At 42.8% G+C, this 16,499-nt stretch overlaps 2 protein-coding genes across 2 annotated transcripts in view; both read left to right on the forward strand.

The window, feature by feature from the left end:
* Positions 1–2,900, forward strand: part of LOC147854026 (uncharacterized) — a 30,269-nt gene extending 27,369 nt beyond the window's left edge. The window contains exons 2-3 of the mRNA XM_087332132.1: positions 1,018–2,025; positions 2,133–2,900. Coding sequence (XP_087188258.1) covers positions 1,727–2,025; positions 2,133–2,766 — 933 coding nt within the window. The 5' untranslated portion in view covers positions 1,018–1,726 and the 3' untranslated portion in view covers positions 2,767–2,900. The remainder of the gene's footprint in view (positions 1–1,017; positions 2,026–2,132) is intronic.
* Positions 2,753–4,398, forward strand: LOC147854027 (G-type lectin S-receptor-like serine/threonine-protein kinase SD2-5). Its single transcript, XM_087332130.1, has one exon. The coding sequence runs from the start codon at positions 2,892–2,894 to the stop codon at positions 4,257–4,259; it is 1,368 nt and encodes a 455-aa protein (XP_087188256.1). The 5' UTR covers positions 2,753–2,891; the 3' UTR covers positions 4,260–4,398.
* The last annotated feature ends 12,101 nt before the right edge of the window (positions 4,399–16,499 follow it).

Consider the following 16,499-nt stretch of genomic DNA (forward strand, 5'->3'; position numbering starts at 1 on the left):
AGTATGTCTACTCTCACGCTGGATAACGTTGACATACTAGTGTATGACTTTTCCTTGACTAAAATAGGCCATCTAAGGCAGACCACCATCAAGATAATAAAAGAGAAGATTCCAAGTGCAGGTGCTGAAACGGCAAAAGGACAAGCAAGGAGCATGTATGATAACCATGGAGAGGTTGGATTGCAATTGGATGAAGACAATGCATTTGTTGCAAGTAATGATGAGGATGAGACCTCAGAGAGCGTATGTAGTTCACCAAAAGGGTCTCCAGATGATGGCATAGACTAGGAAAGTGACGGTTTTTATACACTATTTGTAAACATTGTATTTTGATCAATATGTCGGATGAAGTATATATATAAATATAGGGGTTAATCATTTTGTACATTATTTTGTAAAATTGGCATATATAAATTACTTACATATATTTATATGACAATATGTGGCATATATATTATATATGACATGGAAAATATTTTAATCACTTAGAATATTCTTCGTATTTAAAATAATCTGCAGATAATCGAAGTATTTTTAAAAAGGTAGAGTACTTTGCATACGTATTCTACATGGATTGTTTCCCATTACCAAAATTCCATGAAAGAAGCATCCAAATTTAATAGTGACAACCAGGATTCAGAGTTATCGTTCTTTAGGATTTACAGAGTTTTTTTCTTTAATTTGGGGGGAAAAGTTTTGAAGCATCTTGACCAGATGATCTGTTCGAATGTCATTCATCCAATGTGTTCATTTCTATAATTTGGGGGAAATAATTTTGAAGCATCTTGACCAGATGATCTGTTAGAATGTCATTCATCCAATGTCTCTATTTGTTTTGGGCCAATGATTTGTACTGCATGAGAGATAATGTGACCTAGCCCTTCTCCTCCCCAAATATTCATTCGATCCGTCTAGACAGACACACACCATTGATTGGGGATGCTTACTCTGAATCAGCCATGGAAACTAAGCATTCTTCTTCTTCTTCTTCTGCTTCTTGTCATTACTATTGCACAGAGAAGCTCCTGACATTGATCACAGCCATGGCATGCTTACTAGTTGAGGCTTTCCTAATCACAACAATTCATGTTGCAGCCAACAGCACAGTCGGGAATTATTACTTCCCCTCCTCGAACTCCGATGGCAATCTCTTCTCTTACTACAGAGACCCAGAATACAACTCCGACATTTCTGTATACAGCGATTTCCAGATATGTAACAATATATCACTTCTGCAAGCTCTGAATAATGAGAAGAGGCTGTACAGACGCGCCACCGACATCTACTCGGCCCACCGTCATGAATACCCTTACATTCTCTACTTTCAGCTCTTCTTGGTCATCTCCACGGCCGAGTTCGGCACAAAAATAATGCCAGTACCCCATCTTACTACCTGTCTCTCTTGGCATATAAAGGCTACGGAAAGGCACAAGACCCAAACAAGGGGCCAGTCGTGTGGATGGCCAATGTGGACAACCCAGTCGGCGAGAACGCATGCCTGGAGCTCAATGCAGGCGACACCAATCTCAAGCTTGTGGACTACGATAGGAACGGGTTGGATCGCATGGTTTGGCAGACCAATACATCCACCCCTGCCAATAATGCATCCCTCACCATTACATTTGAGGGAAACCTGGTCCTCTTCACGAATACTACCCTTACTAATGCCTCCATGTTGACACAAAACATACTGTAGCAATCTTATGAGCATCCCAGTGACACGCTCATGGTGCTGCAAGCTCTTCGGCCCGGGAATAATCTCACAGCATCCAGCGATAGTAACAAAACAGCCAACTACACGCTCGTGATTGGGCCTGCTGGAAATTTTTCCCTCCATGTGAAGATCGGGTATCAATCCCTCTATAGCCATACATCTAATAATAGTACTGTAAATTACACCAGCTATGAATATCCTTATTGGGTTTGGACTCCTAATGACATGTCCATCGGAGATACTGTGGTGCTGTGCTGGTACCTGAGCATCAAAAGCCGTCTTCAATTGGATATCCTTCCATCCGCGAATGGGTTAGTTAATAATGAATAATAATGAGTTCTGGAATGTGCACCATATAATTATCTACATGAATTGCTGACACATGTTTCAAATTCGCAATATATATATATGTATATAGATCCCTAGTTTTGAACTACACCCAAATCTCTCCGGATGATTGCCGTTCGCAATCTCAACAATCCAAAGCATTTGTATTCAAGGATGAAGGAAGTGAGGATGAAGCCAATAGCTTGAACATAACATATGCCACATTCCTCAGGCTGGAAAGTGATGGAGACCTTCATGCCTACACACTCAATGACACCAGATATCCGAATAGCACCGCGGTTTGGAGGAACTTCTCCAGTCTCTTCTCGATGAATCCATGCAAATTGCCTTTCTTCTGCGGATTCTACGGTGTGTGCCAAGAAGAGTTCCAAAATTGCTCTTGGGATTGTGGAGGATCACATACATTTGTGCTACAGGATTCCACAAACCCTAAATCAGGATGTAAGCTCAAGGATGATAGTAAATTGATGGAACCCAACAGTACTACCCTGTCTGATGCACCAGTACATTATTCTACGAATTTTTCAGTCATACATGGGGCCCATTACTTCTCCAACACTTTCCGGTCACCTTACCAGAGCAGTATTTCTGCAGAAAACTGCAGGGAGATCTGTAAGGGCCGTGGCTCTTGCACGGCCGCATTCTGGCAGTCAGCAACAGGAGTTCTTGCTTCCTCATTCAAGGTCCTGTTGCCACCATTATAGTAGTGAATGCTTCTGCAAGTAAAGAATTTCAGGCATTCTTGAAAGTCATAGACATCCCTACTCCAACCTCACCCTCATCTCTATTCATCCGAGTAGGACTACCAGTATTAGGCGCCATCACAGTTATGGCCATACTGGTGGCTGGATATCTGTGCAGGAGAAGAAGACAACAAGCCAGGAAACTGGAAGATCATAACGACATGGAAGCTGAGCTGCTGGGTGCCTCGCTTCAAGGGTCGAAGCCCCGTCGGTTCACATGGAAAGAGATGGATGAAAACACGTGTGGCTTCTCAGACCAGCTGGGGCGTGGTGGCTTCGGCAAAGTCTTCCAGGGGACTATAGCCGATGGCACGCCCATAGCCGTGAAGGAACTCAATAATGAAGGCCAACAGGGTAACAAAGAGTTCATCGCCGAGGTCTCGATTCTCGGCCGGACTCACCACCTTCACCTTGTTCGGTTGATCGGCTTCTGTTTCGAAGGTACAATGCACAAGCTCCTCGTATATGAATACATGGAAAAGGGATCCTTGGATGCTTGGATCTTCAGTAAGACCCCCAAAGATAGGTCAGAGAGCGGCGAGATTAAGGAGAATAACCGGCGGCCCGTCTTGACTTGGGAGAGGCGATTCGACATTGCCTTGGGTACTGCCAAAGGCTTGGCATACTTGCACGAAGAGTGTGAGGACAGGGTCATACACATGGATCTCAAGCCGGAGAACATACTGCTAGGAGCTGATTTCTTCCTAAAGATTTCGGATTTTGGGTTGTCCCGAAGAGTGGTAAGGGGGAAAGAGAGCGCGGTCATGACCATGGCGAAAGGGACCTGGGGATACTTGGCACCCGAGTGGCTAACCGAGGGGGGGGTGACTGTGAAGTGCGATGTGTACAGTTATGGGATCGTGCTCCTCGAGATCGTGAACAGGAGAAGAGTGACAGATTGGAGAGCATTGAGGCATACGCTGGACATGAGCCGGAATCTGTGCGAGGGAGTGATGGAGCTCGTGGACGAGAGGCTCATGAGCTATGGCGTGGGTGGGGCGAAGAAGAAGACGTACGATGAGAAGCAAGCCGTGAGGATGGTGGAGGTAGCCATGATGTGCGTGCGAACTGATCCTGGGAGCCGGCCGAGCATGAGGAGAGTGATGCACATGTTGGAAAGGAAGGTGGAGGCTATAGCCCTGCATCAGGCCCCCATTAGTAAGGATTATCAAGAGATGGGGCTCTTAATTCCTAGCAAGAAGATGAAGGATGGAGTAGAGCTAGAGCAAGAGCAGTACAGGCATCATTTCTCCAAAATTCAATGGCTCAATGAGTCTTCGGGTTCCGGATCAGGCACCACCTCCATTACTATGATGGGCAGGACGAGGAAATCGATATTCAGTGGCAAGACCTCATACAGTTATACGGAGATCTCGACTTCCAGACGAATTCCTGGATTCACTAGATCCAGGTCATACATAGAGAATGAGCAAACAATAAGATGTAAAACATGAGTGTCATTATCAGCATGGGCCATTCAATAAAAAGCTAGTGGTGCCCGTTCCACTCCAGCCACTAGCTAATCTCTTTCTTTCATAGCTTCTCTTCTAGAATGTTGTAATAAATGCACGTCCTGACATTGATGACCCCCCAAATGCACTTGGTGTGATTTAAAGGCTCGCTTGGAACTCTTGCTTCATATTGAGGACACATTTAAGCATGTTAGAACATTATTAATGTAAGCATATACATATATATTAGGATATTAGAAAATACTTTGCCATGAATAAAGAACCATGAAGGTTCACATGTATCTGTTTTATTTCCAAAACCATAGTATGTAAAACGAATGCGTGTTCATCTGCCATAACATTCATTTTCCTACGTTGGAAAACGAATGCGAATGTTATTTAGACATTCTTGTGTTTTTTTTTGTTTTTTTCCATTTTTTAGGCTTATTTACCTCATAATAAATAGTTAATCCAAAAGTATGTTATTTATCATTCTTTGAGGGTGTTTTTCTTACGCGAATGATTGAAACATTCGTGAATGGGAATGCAAGTATGGTACGCATGGTTCATACTATGTCGACTAGAACCATGAAGGTTCACATGTAACTATTTTATTTCAATAACCGTGAAGGTTTATATGTAACTGTTTTCCCAAGATTGTACCAGTATATATACCATCAATAAGAATCATCATGTTAGGACGTTTTTATGCATACAAGCTTTGTTATCTAAAGTACTTACATGGTATTAGAGCCAAAACAATCCTTGATATCACATATATATATATATATATATATTAGGATATTCGAAAATTTATGATAAGTATGATGATCAAATTTATAATCAGTATGATCACAAAATTTATGATAAGTATAATGACAAAGTTTATAATAAGTATGATGATTTTCTCACACAAATTTATAATAAGTATGATGATTAATATCAATAAAAAATGGTTTGGTTTGGTTTAGTTTTGATTTATGATAAACTGGATTGGTTTGGTTTTAATTTTTTCATAAACGGTTTGGTTTCTCCTATTCGTTAAACGATTTGGTTTAATGGTTTATAGCTCTAAACGATTCGGTTTAAATGGCTTCATAAATTTTAAATTGTTTGGTTCGGTTTTTATTATTAATAAATGGTTTGGTTTGGTTTGGTTTCAATGCCAAGAAACCAAACCGAATCGGACCCCATTGCTAATATCACTTTTCTCTCCAAGCATTCTATACAAGTCGATCCGGAAGGTTTGAAGAAATGGCTTCAAGTGAAGGAACATCAATGGCCTCAACAGCAACATCGACAACATCTACCACCAGAAAGTATTTAATCGAAAACTTAAACAAAAACAACTACAAGATGAGGAAATTAAAGATGGAAATCATCATACAACGAGTAGACCTACATAGAATACTCAAAGGTTAGATCAAACAACCAACCACAAAACCTAAAGTAACAGAATGGAAGATGGAAGATGAAAGATGTGGATGCAAGGATTGAAATCATCATGCATCTAACAGATAGACAAGTCTATCTTGTCAAACACCTTGAGTCATCGAAAGAAATGTGGGATCTTCTTAAAGAACACCATGAACCATCAGATTGAACTACAAAAGTCCTTTCATTTCGTTACCACGTCACTTTGGAAATGAATGAAGATGACTCACTTGACACTTTCATTAGATAATATCAATTTGCATATGATAGAGCAATTTCAATGGGCAACAAGATTGATGAAGAAATAAAGGTAGATATCATGTTTGGAGCCTTACAACTTCATGAGGCCCATTTATAGGGATCCATGGGGCTAATTCAACACTTTCTCCATAAAATCTTATCTCGAAGATGAAGCAAGAAGGTCTTCGAAGAAGAAAGCCTAAAAATGTCTTAGACAATCCACACATGGTAATGATTGTTGTGATGAAGTATCAGAGAGTTAATTTTAATAGAAACAAATTCCAAAACAATAATAAGTACACAAAGAACATGGTACCAATTATACATGATGAAAGCAAGATCCAGAATAAAAAATCAAGTGCCCTTAGTGTAAATAATCAAGAGTGATTCTATACAGCGAAAGGACTATGTGTGTGTGTGTATGTGCACGTGAGACAAGAGAGAGAGAATGAGAGAGAGAACTATAACAAGAAACTGTATATTACATCCAATAGAAACTAAGTTACAAAAAGGTTGGTTTAAGTACCAACTAGGCTAGGCCAAATGCCCTTTCAACTATTTACAAAACTAGCTTGGTATGTCCATGAGCTTGTGTGAAACCTATTTCTATGGGAAGTTGAGTTCGACTCTCAGCACGCTCCTTCGAGCACAACTTCCATCTGTCAAAAAGTTGTTTTGGTTCGGTCTTCGGAGTCTGGCTTCCGGCTTTCGTAATCCTCGAACTGGATTGTTTCGTTTTTTGGCTTTGTGCCATCATGCTTCGACTAGTCTGGTCGGCTTCGATCAACTGATCGGCTACTTCCATGTCAGCTGCTTATCGGTTTCTTCCGTATCAGTTGTTGTACTCCCCCTCAAGCTTTGCAATGTAGAGATTGTGAGTCTGACCGAGGTCTGATGCAAATTGCCCAAGCTTATCAACTCCCAAGACCTTCGTAAAGTTGTCAGCAATTTGAAGGTTTGTACTGATGTGTTCGAGATCTATTTCGTCGGCCTGAATGCACTCACGAATGAAGTGGTAGTGCACTTCGATGTGTTTAGTCCGCGCGTGGAATACGGGGTTCCGAGCAAGGTAGATGTTGCTCATGTTGTCGTAGAAGAGGTGAATTGGACCTGTAATGGGAACACCTAGGTCCTTCAAGGTGCATTTGAGCGAGATAGCTTTGCATGCGGTGACTACCGCGCCCCTGTATTCGGCCTCCGTGCTTGACAATGCGACTATCGGTTGTTTCTTGCTATTCTAGGAGATCTCTCCGCTGCCCAATGAGAAGACAAATCCAAAAGTGGATCATCTATCGGCCATATAACCGGCCCAGTCTACGTATGTGTACCCTTCGAGTCGAATAAGCGTATCCGACTTATACATGATGCCATAATCCATCGTCGTACTAACATACCGAAATATCCTCTTAGTGCAATCAATATGATCATTTTGTGGGTTCTGCATGAATTGGCTAAGTAGGCTGACTGAATAGCATAGATCAGATCGTGTGATGGTTAGATAAATTAGGTTGCCTATCAGTTGTTGATACTGAGTTGGATCGCACTCGGTTGTGCCCGAATCGACATGAAGCTTGAGATTTCGGTCAAGAGGAGTAGCCACAGGTTTGCACTCGGTCATTCTGAACTTGTATTGTAAGTTGAGAATGTAGTGCCATTGAGAGATCAATATCTCGACTGGTGTTCGAATTACTTCGATACCAAGAAAGTAATGGAACTCGTGCAGGTCCTTCATTTCGAATCTGTCAGATCAGAGGGATTTGACCTTAATGATCCCGGCTAGATCTTTTCATCCGATTACTAAATCATCCACGTAAAGGATAATGACAATTAGGTTGTGCGGTTCGTTTCGGATGTACAAGGAGTTGTCAGATTTCGACATTGGAAAGCCAATTTGGTGAAGATACTGAGTGATCTTGGAATGCCAAGCACACGGTGCTTGCTTGAGGCCGTAGATCGGCTTCTTGAGTCAGCACACGACTTTCGGTTGAGTACGCGATTCGAAGCCAGGCGGTTGTATCATGTACACCTCCTCTTCTAATTCACCTCGTACAAAGGCGTTCTTTACGTCCATCTGGTGGAGACGCCACACCTTCGCAGCTACGAGTGCAATTACAGTCCGCACAGTTGTCATCTTTGCCACCAGGGCAATGGTCTCCTCCTAATTGACTCTGTGCGTTTGTGCATATCCTTTGGCGATGAGTCGTGCTTTGAAGCGATTTACGATGCCATCGGCATTGTATTTGACCTTATAGATCCATCTGCAACCAATCGCTTTCCTGTGAGGTGAATGGGGAACAAGATCCCATGTCTCATTTTTGCACAAGGCTTGCATTTCTTCGTTCATCACGTCGACCCATCGCAGGTCCTTCACGGCTTCAGAAAGTGTTTCCGGCTCCCGTGCAGTCGCCACCTTCATCATAAACGCGTAATGGTACGCCATGTACCCATTGTAGCCAAATCGGCTTATGGGGTTCTTTTCACGGGTGGACCGGCATAGATTCTCGTTCGCGGAGAGGAATGATTTCTTCACTCCATTCGTCTAGAAGGTAGGGATGTCTAGGTCTTCAAACTCACTATCAAGGGAGTGAGTTGACGCAATGTCGATTGGATCTTCGTATTCAAACATCTTGGCCTTCCCTTTGTCGAGTTTCGGACTCGGCCGAAATGTGCTTTGGTCACTCGGGGGCTCCTGTGGTCCACTAAACCATGTCGTAATCGGGCTTTCTTCGAACATGGGCGTGAGCCAATGTTCTTCTTCTATCTCCATTTCGGCGGATTCCGGGTCGAGCGGAGTCAAAGTCGAAGTTGTTTCAGGTGCGTACCAGGATGCGGACTCGTCGAAAACGACATCTCGACTTATTCGAGCTTTTCGGTAGATGGGTTGCAGCATTTGTACCCCTTCTGTTCGAGCGAGTACCCTACGAGGATACATTTCTCCGACTTCGGGTTGAGCTTTTGTCGCGTTTCATCGGGAATATGCACGTAGTCGATTGAGCCGAAAATCTAGACATGTGATAAATCTGGCTTCTTTCCAAAAAACCTCTCATGAGCGGTTACGTCGTGTACCCCAGAGGTTCTACACATGCTCATAAGATATACGGCCATGTTCACCACTTCTACCCAGTACGATTTCGGTAGGTCCTTCGCATTCATCATTGCCCGTGCAACTTCTACGATGTGCCAATTCTTCTGTTCGACTACACCATTTTGCTGAGGTGTATGGCGACACGAAAATTCTCGTCATATTCCTTCCTTTCGGAGATATGCCGTAAACTCGTCCGAGAAATATTCTTTGCCTCCATCAGATCGGAGGCATCATACGTGCCGGCCCATGGTTTTTTCGACTTCGTTTTTGAACCTTTGGAAGTGGCCGAACACTTCCCTCTTCTGTTTCATCGGGTAGAGCCAGGTATGCTTGGAGAAGTCGTCGATGAACGTGACATAATATTGGCAACCACCGACTATTATTGTTGGGCTGGTCCCCACACATCTAAATGTACTACATCCAAGATCCTTTTGCTCACATTCCTCTCTTTCGGGAATGGATGTTGGCATTGTTTTCCGAACTGGCATGCCTCGCATATGCCCGTAATCTCCTTCTCAGTAAATGTCGGCAGTCCGATTACGACTCCTTTTGACTGCATGGTCTGGAGCTTTTGAAGTATGATGTCACCGATTCTCTTGTGCCATAGTTTCAAATCGGTTTCGACTTTAAGACCTTTCGCGAACATAGCCGATTTCACCTCGGCTTATTCGAGGATGAACATTCCGCCTTCTCCATAATCATGCACTATGATTTGATCGTCCTTTTCGATGAAGCACCCTTCATTATTGAATCGTACTTGCATACCTTGTTCGACGATCTGGACGACCAAGACTAGGTTTTTCGTGATGGTTGGGACATGCAAGACGTTCTTGAGGTAGTTTTGTTTGCCGTCATTTCCGAATGGAACATTTCCGAAATGTTGAATTGGGTGAGTCATATCATCTCCGGTTTCGACATACTCAAGACGATCAGGCTTTTGTAATTCTCGGAACCAATCTTCATGGGACGTCATGTGATTGGATGCTCCGGAGTCGACAAACCATAGGCTATATGAAGAAGAGGTGCTAGTCGAGGCCTATGCCGTCATCGGATGTGCTTCATGCCTCATTACGAACATCCCGCCATGATAGTCGTAGTCGGAATTCGAAACATAGTTCGTGAATTGTCAGCTAGTCGACACCGAATCTCGTACCTTTTTCCGGCACTCCTCTTCATAGTGGTCGTGTTTTCCAGAGTACCCGCATTCGATCGGGTTGTTACGATAGCTCGGTCCGGCAGGGTGGCTCTCCCTTCTGCCGAACTCTCTGCGATTGTTTCTGCCCTCTTGCCATTGATAGAAGTTACACTCTTGGGTCGGTTGATTGTGTCGGCCTCGTTCGAGCCGACCTCGTCAGGAATAATTTTGGGAGTTAGTGTAGTAGGCTCATATATGAGTGGTCAAGTACTGTCAATACTTATGTCAGCCCTATTGTCAGGGCTTGTATAAAAGGTGCTCACTGAGCACGGTATATGTACAGATTGAGTATTATTTTGAATTGTGTTTCAGTGTGTTCTCTCTCTCTGTCTCTCTGTCTCTCCCGTGTACTATGTATATTCAAGTTCTCCATTAAACCTGCGTTTCTCTTGTGTTTGGTTTTCTACTTGCTTCCGCACTCTATTCTTTACAAAAAGATATATATAATGTGAAGAGAGTATACAATAGTAGCTAGGAGTCTTAAAACTGGCATTGAACTGATTTGGTTCAAAATAATGCCTTGTGCCTCCTTTTATAGTGTTCTCAGGAGTAGTCTTGAAGTTTCTAGAATGTTCCAGAGAATTCTGGAATATACATTAATTTTCTATAATAAAACATAAATGAAAATAATATTTTATGTATTACAATGTATGGTCTAATGGTCAAGAGCTCGACCCATGTAGCATAAGGTCATGGGTTCGAGTCTTGCCATATCATGACACTATCCTCCCTTTAAAATGACGAGTGTCACGAGTCGTTTTGGATTGAGGATCTAGTTTGTTTGGATATTGACGATGGAAGTCTTCAATAAGAGCACGAGCATTGGTCACATTCTCTATCGGTTCCCAAGCATGTTCACTAGGACTATATCCTAACCAATCGAATAGATAGTAGAGCTTGTTGCGAACAATCTTGGAATAAAGGATGGCGGCAACCTCGCACTCAGGTCCATCTTCAAGCTCGATTGAGGGTGGAGGCTATGTAATATGTCCGGGGATGGTGCTCTCTTGATAGGGTTCGAGGAGAGAAATATGAAACACCGGATGTATCCGAAGTTGTAGAGGTAGATCAAGACGAAAAGCGACATCATTAATCTTTCCTATAATACGGAAAGGACCTAATCGCCGATAATCCAACTTCTCGCATGGGCGAGTCTTGATGTGTCGTCGTGGTAACCATACCCGATCTCCAATGTTAAAACTAGATGGATGTCGATGACGATCCGCGCATACCTTGTGTGTTTGTTGAGCTTGTTGGAGATGAGTAGATAAATCGGCTTGTATCTTGCATAACTGCTCTAAACGATCCTTTGCGCAAGGATTTGTGGACAACTCTGGGGTTTCAAATACACATCATCGGGGGTGACAACCCGTATAAGCATAAAATGGCGTAACTTTAGTCGATGCGTGGACAGAGTTATTATAGGAAAATTCGGCGAACTGGAGAATATCTGCCTAGTCATCCTGATGATAGCTTAGAAAGCACCGAAGATACTGCTCCAACGTTTGATTTGTTCGTTGTGCTTGGCCATCGGTTTGTGGGTGGTAGCCGGAGGAGAGGTTACAAGTGACCTTGAGCATTTTAAAAAGGTGCTTCCAGAATTTCGATACGAAATGGGGTCCACGGTCCCTGATGATACTATCGGGAAGGCCATGATGTTGACATACTTCACGCATGACAATTTTAGCGGTTTCTTCACTAGAGATTTCCTTAGTACATGGAAAGAAACGAGGCATCTTCATATATCGATCTATGACTATTAGAATCACATTGAACCCCTTAGAGACTGGAAGATCTGTGATGAAGTCTAGAGCAATGGATTGCCATGGCTTGCTTGGAATTGGTAATGGTTCTAATAAACCATATGGATGATGCCTTGGCATTTTTGCTCTACAGCATGTATCACAAGTCCAAACAAAATCTTCGACAAATTGTCGCATACGGGACCACCAAAATGATCATTGTACTAAATCTAATGTTTTAGTACTACCAAAATTCCTAGTTGTATATGTGTCATGACAGTTTTGGACTACTCGAAGGTGGCAAGAACCATTAGGAGCATACAAGAGTTCATTAAAGAATAGTAATCCATCATGGTATTTGAATTGTCGATAGTCCGTACCTGGTGGTTGCGACTGTGAACAAGATGCTCGAGAGGGATCAATTTGTGCTAGAATGTCTTGGGCGAAAGCATCGGTCTTCAAGTCCTCACGTATAGTATCGATAACGTGGGAATCCAAGGGCATGCCAAAGACATGTGTTGCTTGCAGTCGTGTTGGTCCCAAGATTACTTGCTTCTGGTTATCAAAAGTTGGCTCACCGGGACGCGGTGCTAGGTACGAACATCGTGATAATGCATCTGCCTTCCCTTGGTGCTTCCCCGGACGATATGTAATTTTGAAGTCGAAACGCGTGAGGAAGTGGGCCCACCGAGCTTGACGTCAATTTAACACACGAGCGTACTGAAAGTAGGCAAGGTTTTTGTTGTCACTGAATACGGTAACTTGATGAGAGGATCCATCTAGAAAATGCCTCCATTGCTTAAAAAAGTCCACTATTGCCAATAGCTCCTTATCATGAATTTCGTAGTTGATTTCGGCGGCGTCAAACTTGCGTGAGTGAAAAGCCACAGGATGTAGCTTCTCATCATTACCCTGTTGTGACAGAATGCTCCCCAATGCGAAATCTGATGCGTCTGCTTTGATAATGAATGGTTTTTCTGGATCGACATGAGCTAGAATTGGTGCCGATGTAAATGCCTTTTTAAGACTCTCGAAAGCCATGTCCGCTTCTTCAGACCAAACGAATGATTGTCCCTTCCTGGTAAGCTGTGTGAGAGGCAGAACGAGCTTTGAGTAATCCTATATGAACTTCCGATAAAAATTGGCAAAGCCTAAAAAGCATTGCACATCTCCCACCGAACGCGGAGTCTGCCACTTTACCACAGTTTTGACCTTAGTTGGGTCCATGGAGATGCCTTCCGAGGAAATTACATAGCCAAGAAATTCCACCTGGTTGCACCCAAAACTACATTTTTCTAGCTTTGCATAAAGACCATGTTCTCGAAGTCGTCTTAGTACTAACAGTACATGAGAATCATGCTCTTGTTGGGTCTTCGAATAAACCAATAGATCATCTAAATAGATGATCAAACAAACATCCAAGAGATCTCGGAATATATCATTTGCCATGTGCTGGAAGACTGTTGGCGCATTAGTGAGGCCGAACGACATGACCGTATACTCGAAGTGCCCATATCTGGTCCGAAACGCGGTCTTCCATTCATCTCCTGGTCAGATCCGTACGAGGTTATAGGCTCCTCGTAAGTCGATCTTTGTGAAGAAGCTTGCACCATTGATTCGTTCTAAAAGACTTGAGATAAGGGGAAGTGCATACCTATTTCTGATTGTAACCTTATTCAAGCCACGGTAATCTACAATGAGACGAAGTGATCCATCCTTTTCCTTGACGAAGAAAATGGGTGCACCCGTTGGAGATTTCGAATGCCGAATGAAACCATTTTCCAAATTCTCGTCTATATAGGCTCACAAGACTTCTAGCTCGGTTGGTGACAAATTATAGATTGGTCCCGATGGTGGCTCGTCCCCTGGTTGTAAATCGATGGGGCAATCATACGGTCGATGGTGAGGAACCGTATTGGCTTGTACTTTATCGAACTCATCGGCATAATGATGATACTTTTTTGGAAGTTGAACGGTGGACTCCTTTTTAATGGTGCCTGAGGGCTTTACTGATATTGTGAAGAGAAACATTTCTTCCTTGCGACCTTCTTCCCGCAACTGATGTAGTGAAATGGTTGCAATCTCATGAGTAGACCCTTGGGCTTTTCGATACCGGATTTCTCTTGTTCTCCAATCTATGTTTGGGTTATGTAATTCGAACCATGGTAATCCTAAAACAATGGGGTGTTCTGGGATGCTAATTATATTAAATGATATTGCACATGCTAGATTATCTAGGAAAATATTAACGGGCTCTGACTCTTCTATGATATTTCCGGAAGCAATGGGATGACCATCAATGACTACTACAGAGGCTGAACACGGGAGTTTTCTGAGTGATATCTGATGAGCTTGGACAAAGTTCCTATCCATGAAGCAAGACTTAGCTCTGGAATCTAGAAGTGCTAAGACATGTACTGGAGGGGTACTTTTAGTATTAACTGTTACTTGGGCTACGAACACATTACTAACTTGCTTAGAGGGAATGGAACCACTAATGGGTTGCACAGATCTGGGGTTGTCCAACCAAACGGCTCCTATTTTGGCTGGACTTAGTCGTTTAACTCTTCTTCTAACTAACTAAGGACATCAAATTTGTTCGCTAGATTTGGGCTATTAGTACTATTAGGACTATCAGATATCCCTACTGAAATCAGAACTATAAACTATTTGGTTTACTTGCCTTCTTGGCCTATGGGGACAGTTTACCGCGATATACCCTGGTCCACCGCTATAAAGACATAGTCGGTTTGCTCGGTGTCGTTGCTTTTCTTCATCCGATAGCAGTCCACGAGGACGTGTAGTGTCAATTTCCATCGGAGTTGGAGTACTTACTGGAAGCGCATTATCAGACTCCCTTGAAAAAGGTTTCGCTACCACTGAGGCATAGGTAGGCTCAGATCTTGCCCTTGGCATCTGGAACTGATGTTCCGAACACCGTTCGAATAGGCGATTATCGCATCTCACTCCGCAACTGATTCCTTCTGTTAATGACTTTGGTTCTTCGGGAAAGGTCAAGAGTAAATCTTTGACATTGTTACGTAGACCATAATGAAATTGCTCCATTAAAGCTTGACCATCCTAGGGGATATCGGAGGTGAGTAGACGAAAATCTGCAGCGTCTGCAGAGGCTGGACGATCGCCTTGACGTAGTCATCGGATTTTGTTGATTGTTGTCCTTATGCTGTCAGTATCTCCAAAATAGGCTTTAAACTCACTTATAAGTTCTTCAAAATTGTTTAGTAATGGAGATTCTTTTTCTAACAGCAAAGCGAACCATCCCAACGTTGAGCCACTTAACAACGTGCCTACAAAACCCACTCGTGATGCATCGGTGGGATATCGGGAAGGATGCATTTGAATAACTAGTCATACCTGATTAAGGAACCCTCTAAACTGTGATCGCGTTCCATCAAATTTCATGGGAAGGCCCATCTTCGGTTCTTTATGAATCCCTTGTGTTCCGAGTCCTTGTTGTTGCATCGCTATGATGGTTGCTTCGAGTTGTTGCACACGTAACGTGAGCTCCCTGTATTGTTGTTTTTCCAACGCTATTTGTTGAAGATCCCCCAACAAACGGTGATTTTCTTGTTCTAGTGCTACAAATTTCTCTTTTAACCACTGGAGGTCCGAGAAAACAGATTGGTATTCCTAAGCGGTAATAGTTTCCATTTTACTAGGGAGGATAAGAGGATTAGTATGAAAGGAAGAAAGGGGTAAGAAGATGAGGGAAACCGAAAAGAAGACCGGAAAAAGGGAATATGTAAGAAGATAAAAGGAAGAGGAGGAAACAAAAGGAGGACGGGAAATCGGTTCAAACGGTCAGGATCAGTACTAAGACAATGAAGGAATTAGTACTAAAAGATGAGGATTAGTACTAAGAGAGGTGTAGAACTCTCGAGAGAAGGAAAGAGTGAGCGAGAGAGAGAGATAGAGAGAGAGAAAGGGTGAGAGAATGATGATAAAAGATATATATATATTATGTGAAGAGAGTATACAATAGTAGCTAGGAGGCTTAAGATTGGGGTTGAACCGATTTGGTTCGAAATAATGCCTTGTGCCTCCTTTTATAGTGTTCTCAGGAGTACTCCTGAAGTTTCTAGAGAAATCTGGAATATACATCAATTTTCTATAATAAAACATAAATGAAAATAATATTTTACGTATTACAATGTATGGTTTAATGGTTAAGAGCTCGACCCATGTAGCATAAGGTCATGGGCTCGAGTCTTGTCATATCATGACAGGTTTTTGTTTTTGGAGAAACCGGGAGAACCGGGAATTGTCGAAACTGGAGACGACACCCCTCACCCAATTGTGCATGTCGGAGAAATCCATTTAAGCCATGTTGGACCAAAGGGAAAGCTTATGAACGTACTACACGTTTCGACAGTCACAAAGAACCTGGTGTCAGTCAGATAAATCATCCACCAAAGAATGCAGGTGTGGTTTACACACCTCGGGTGCTTCATCGAGGAAGAAGGCGAAATAATTGGGCAAGGGTGCAAAGAAAGGAGGATGTTCATCTCAATACTAATGACATCGGC

Source organism: Azolla caroliniana, unplaced genomic scaffold, assembly GCF_043228905.1.
Source record: "Azolla caroliniana isolate FFs.n. ecotype wild unplaced genomic scaffold, voAzoCaro1.0.p SCAF_16, whole genome shotgun sequence".
Classification (NCBI taxonomy): domain Eukaryota; kingdom Viridiplantae; phylum Streptophyta; class Polypodiopsida; order Salviniales; family Salviniaceae; genus Azolla; species Azolla caroliniana.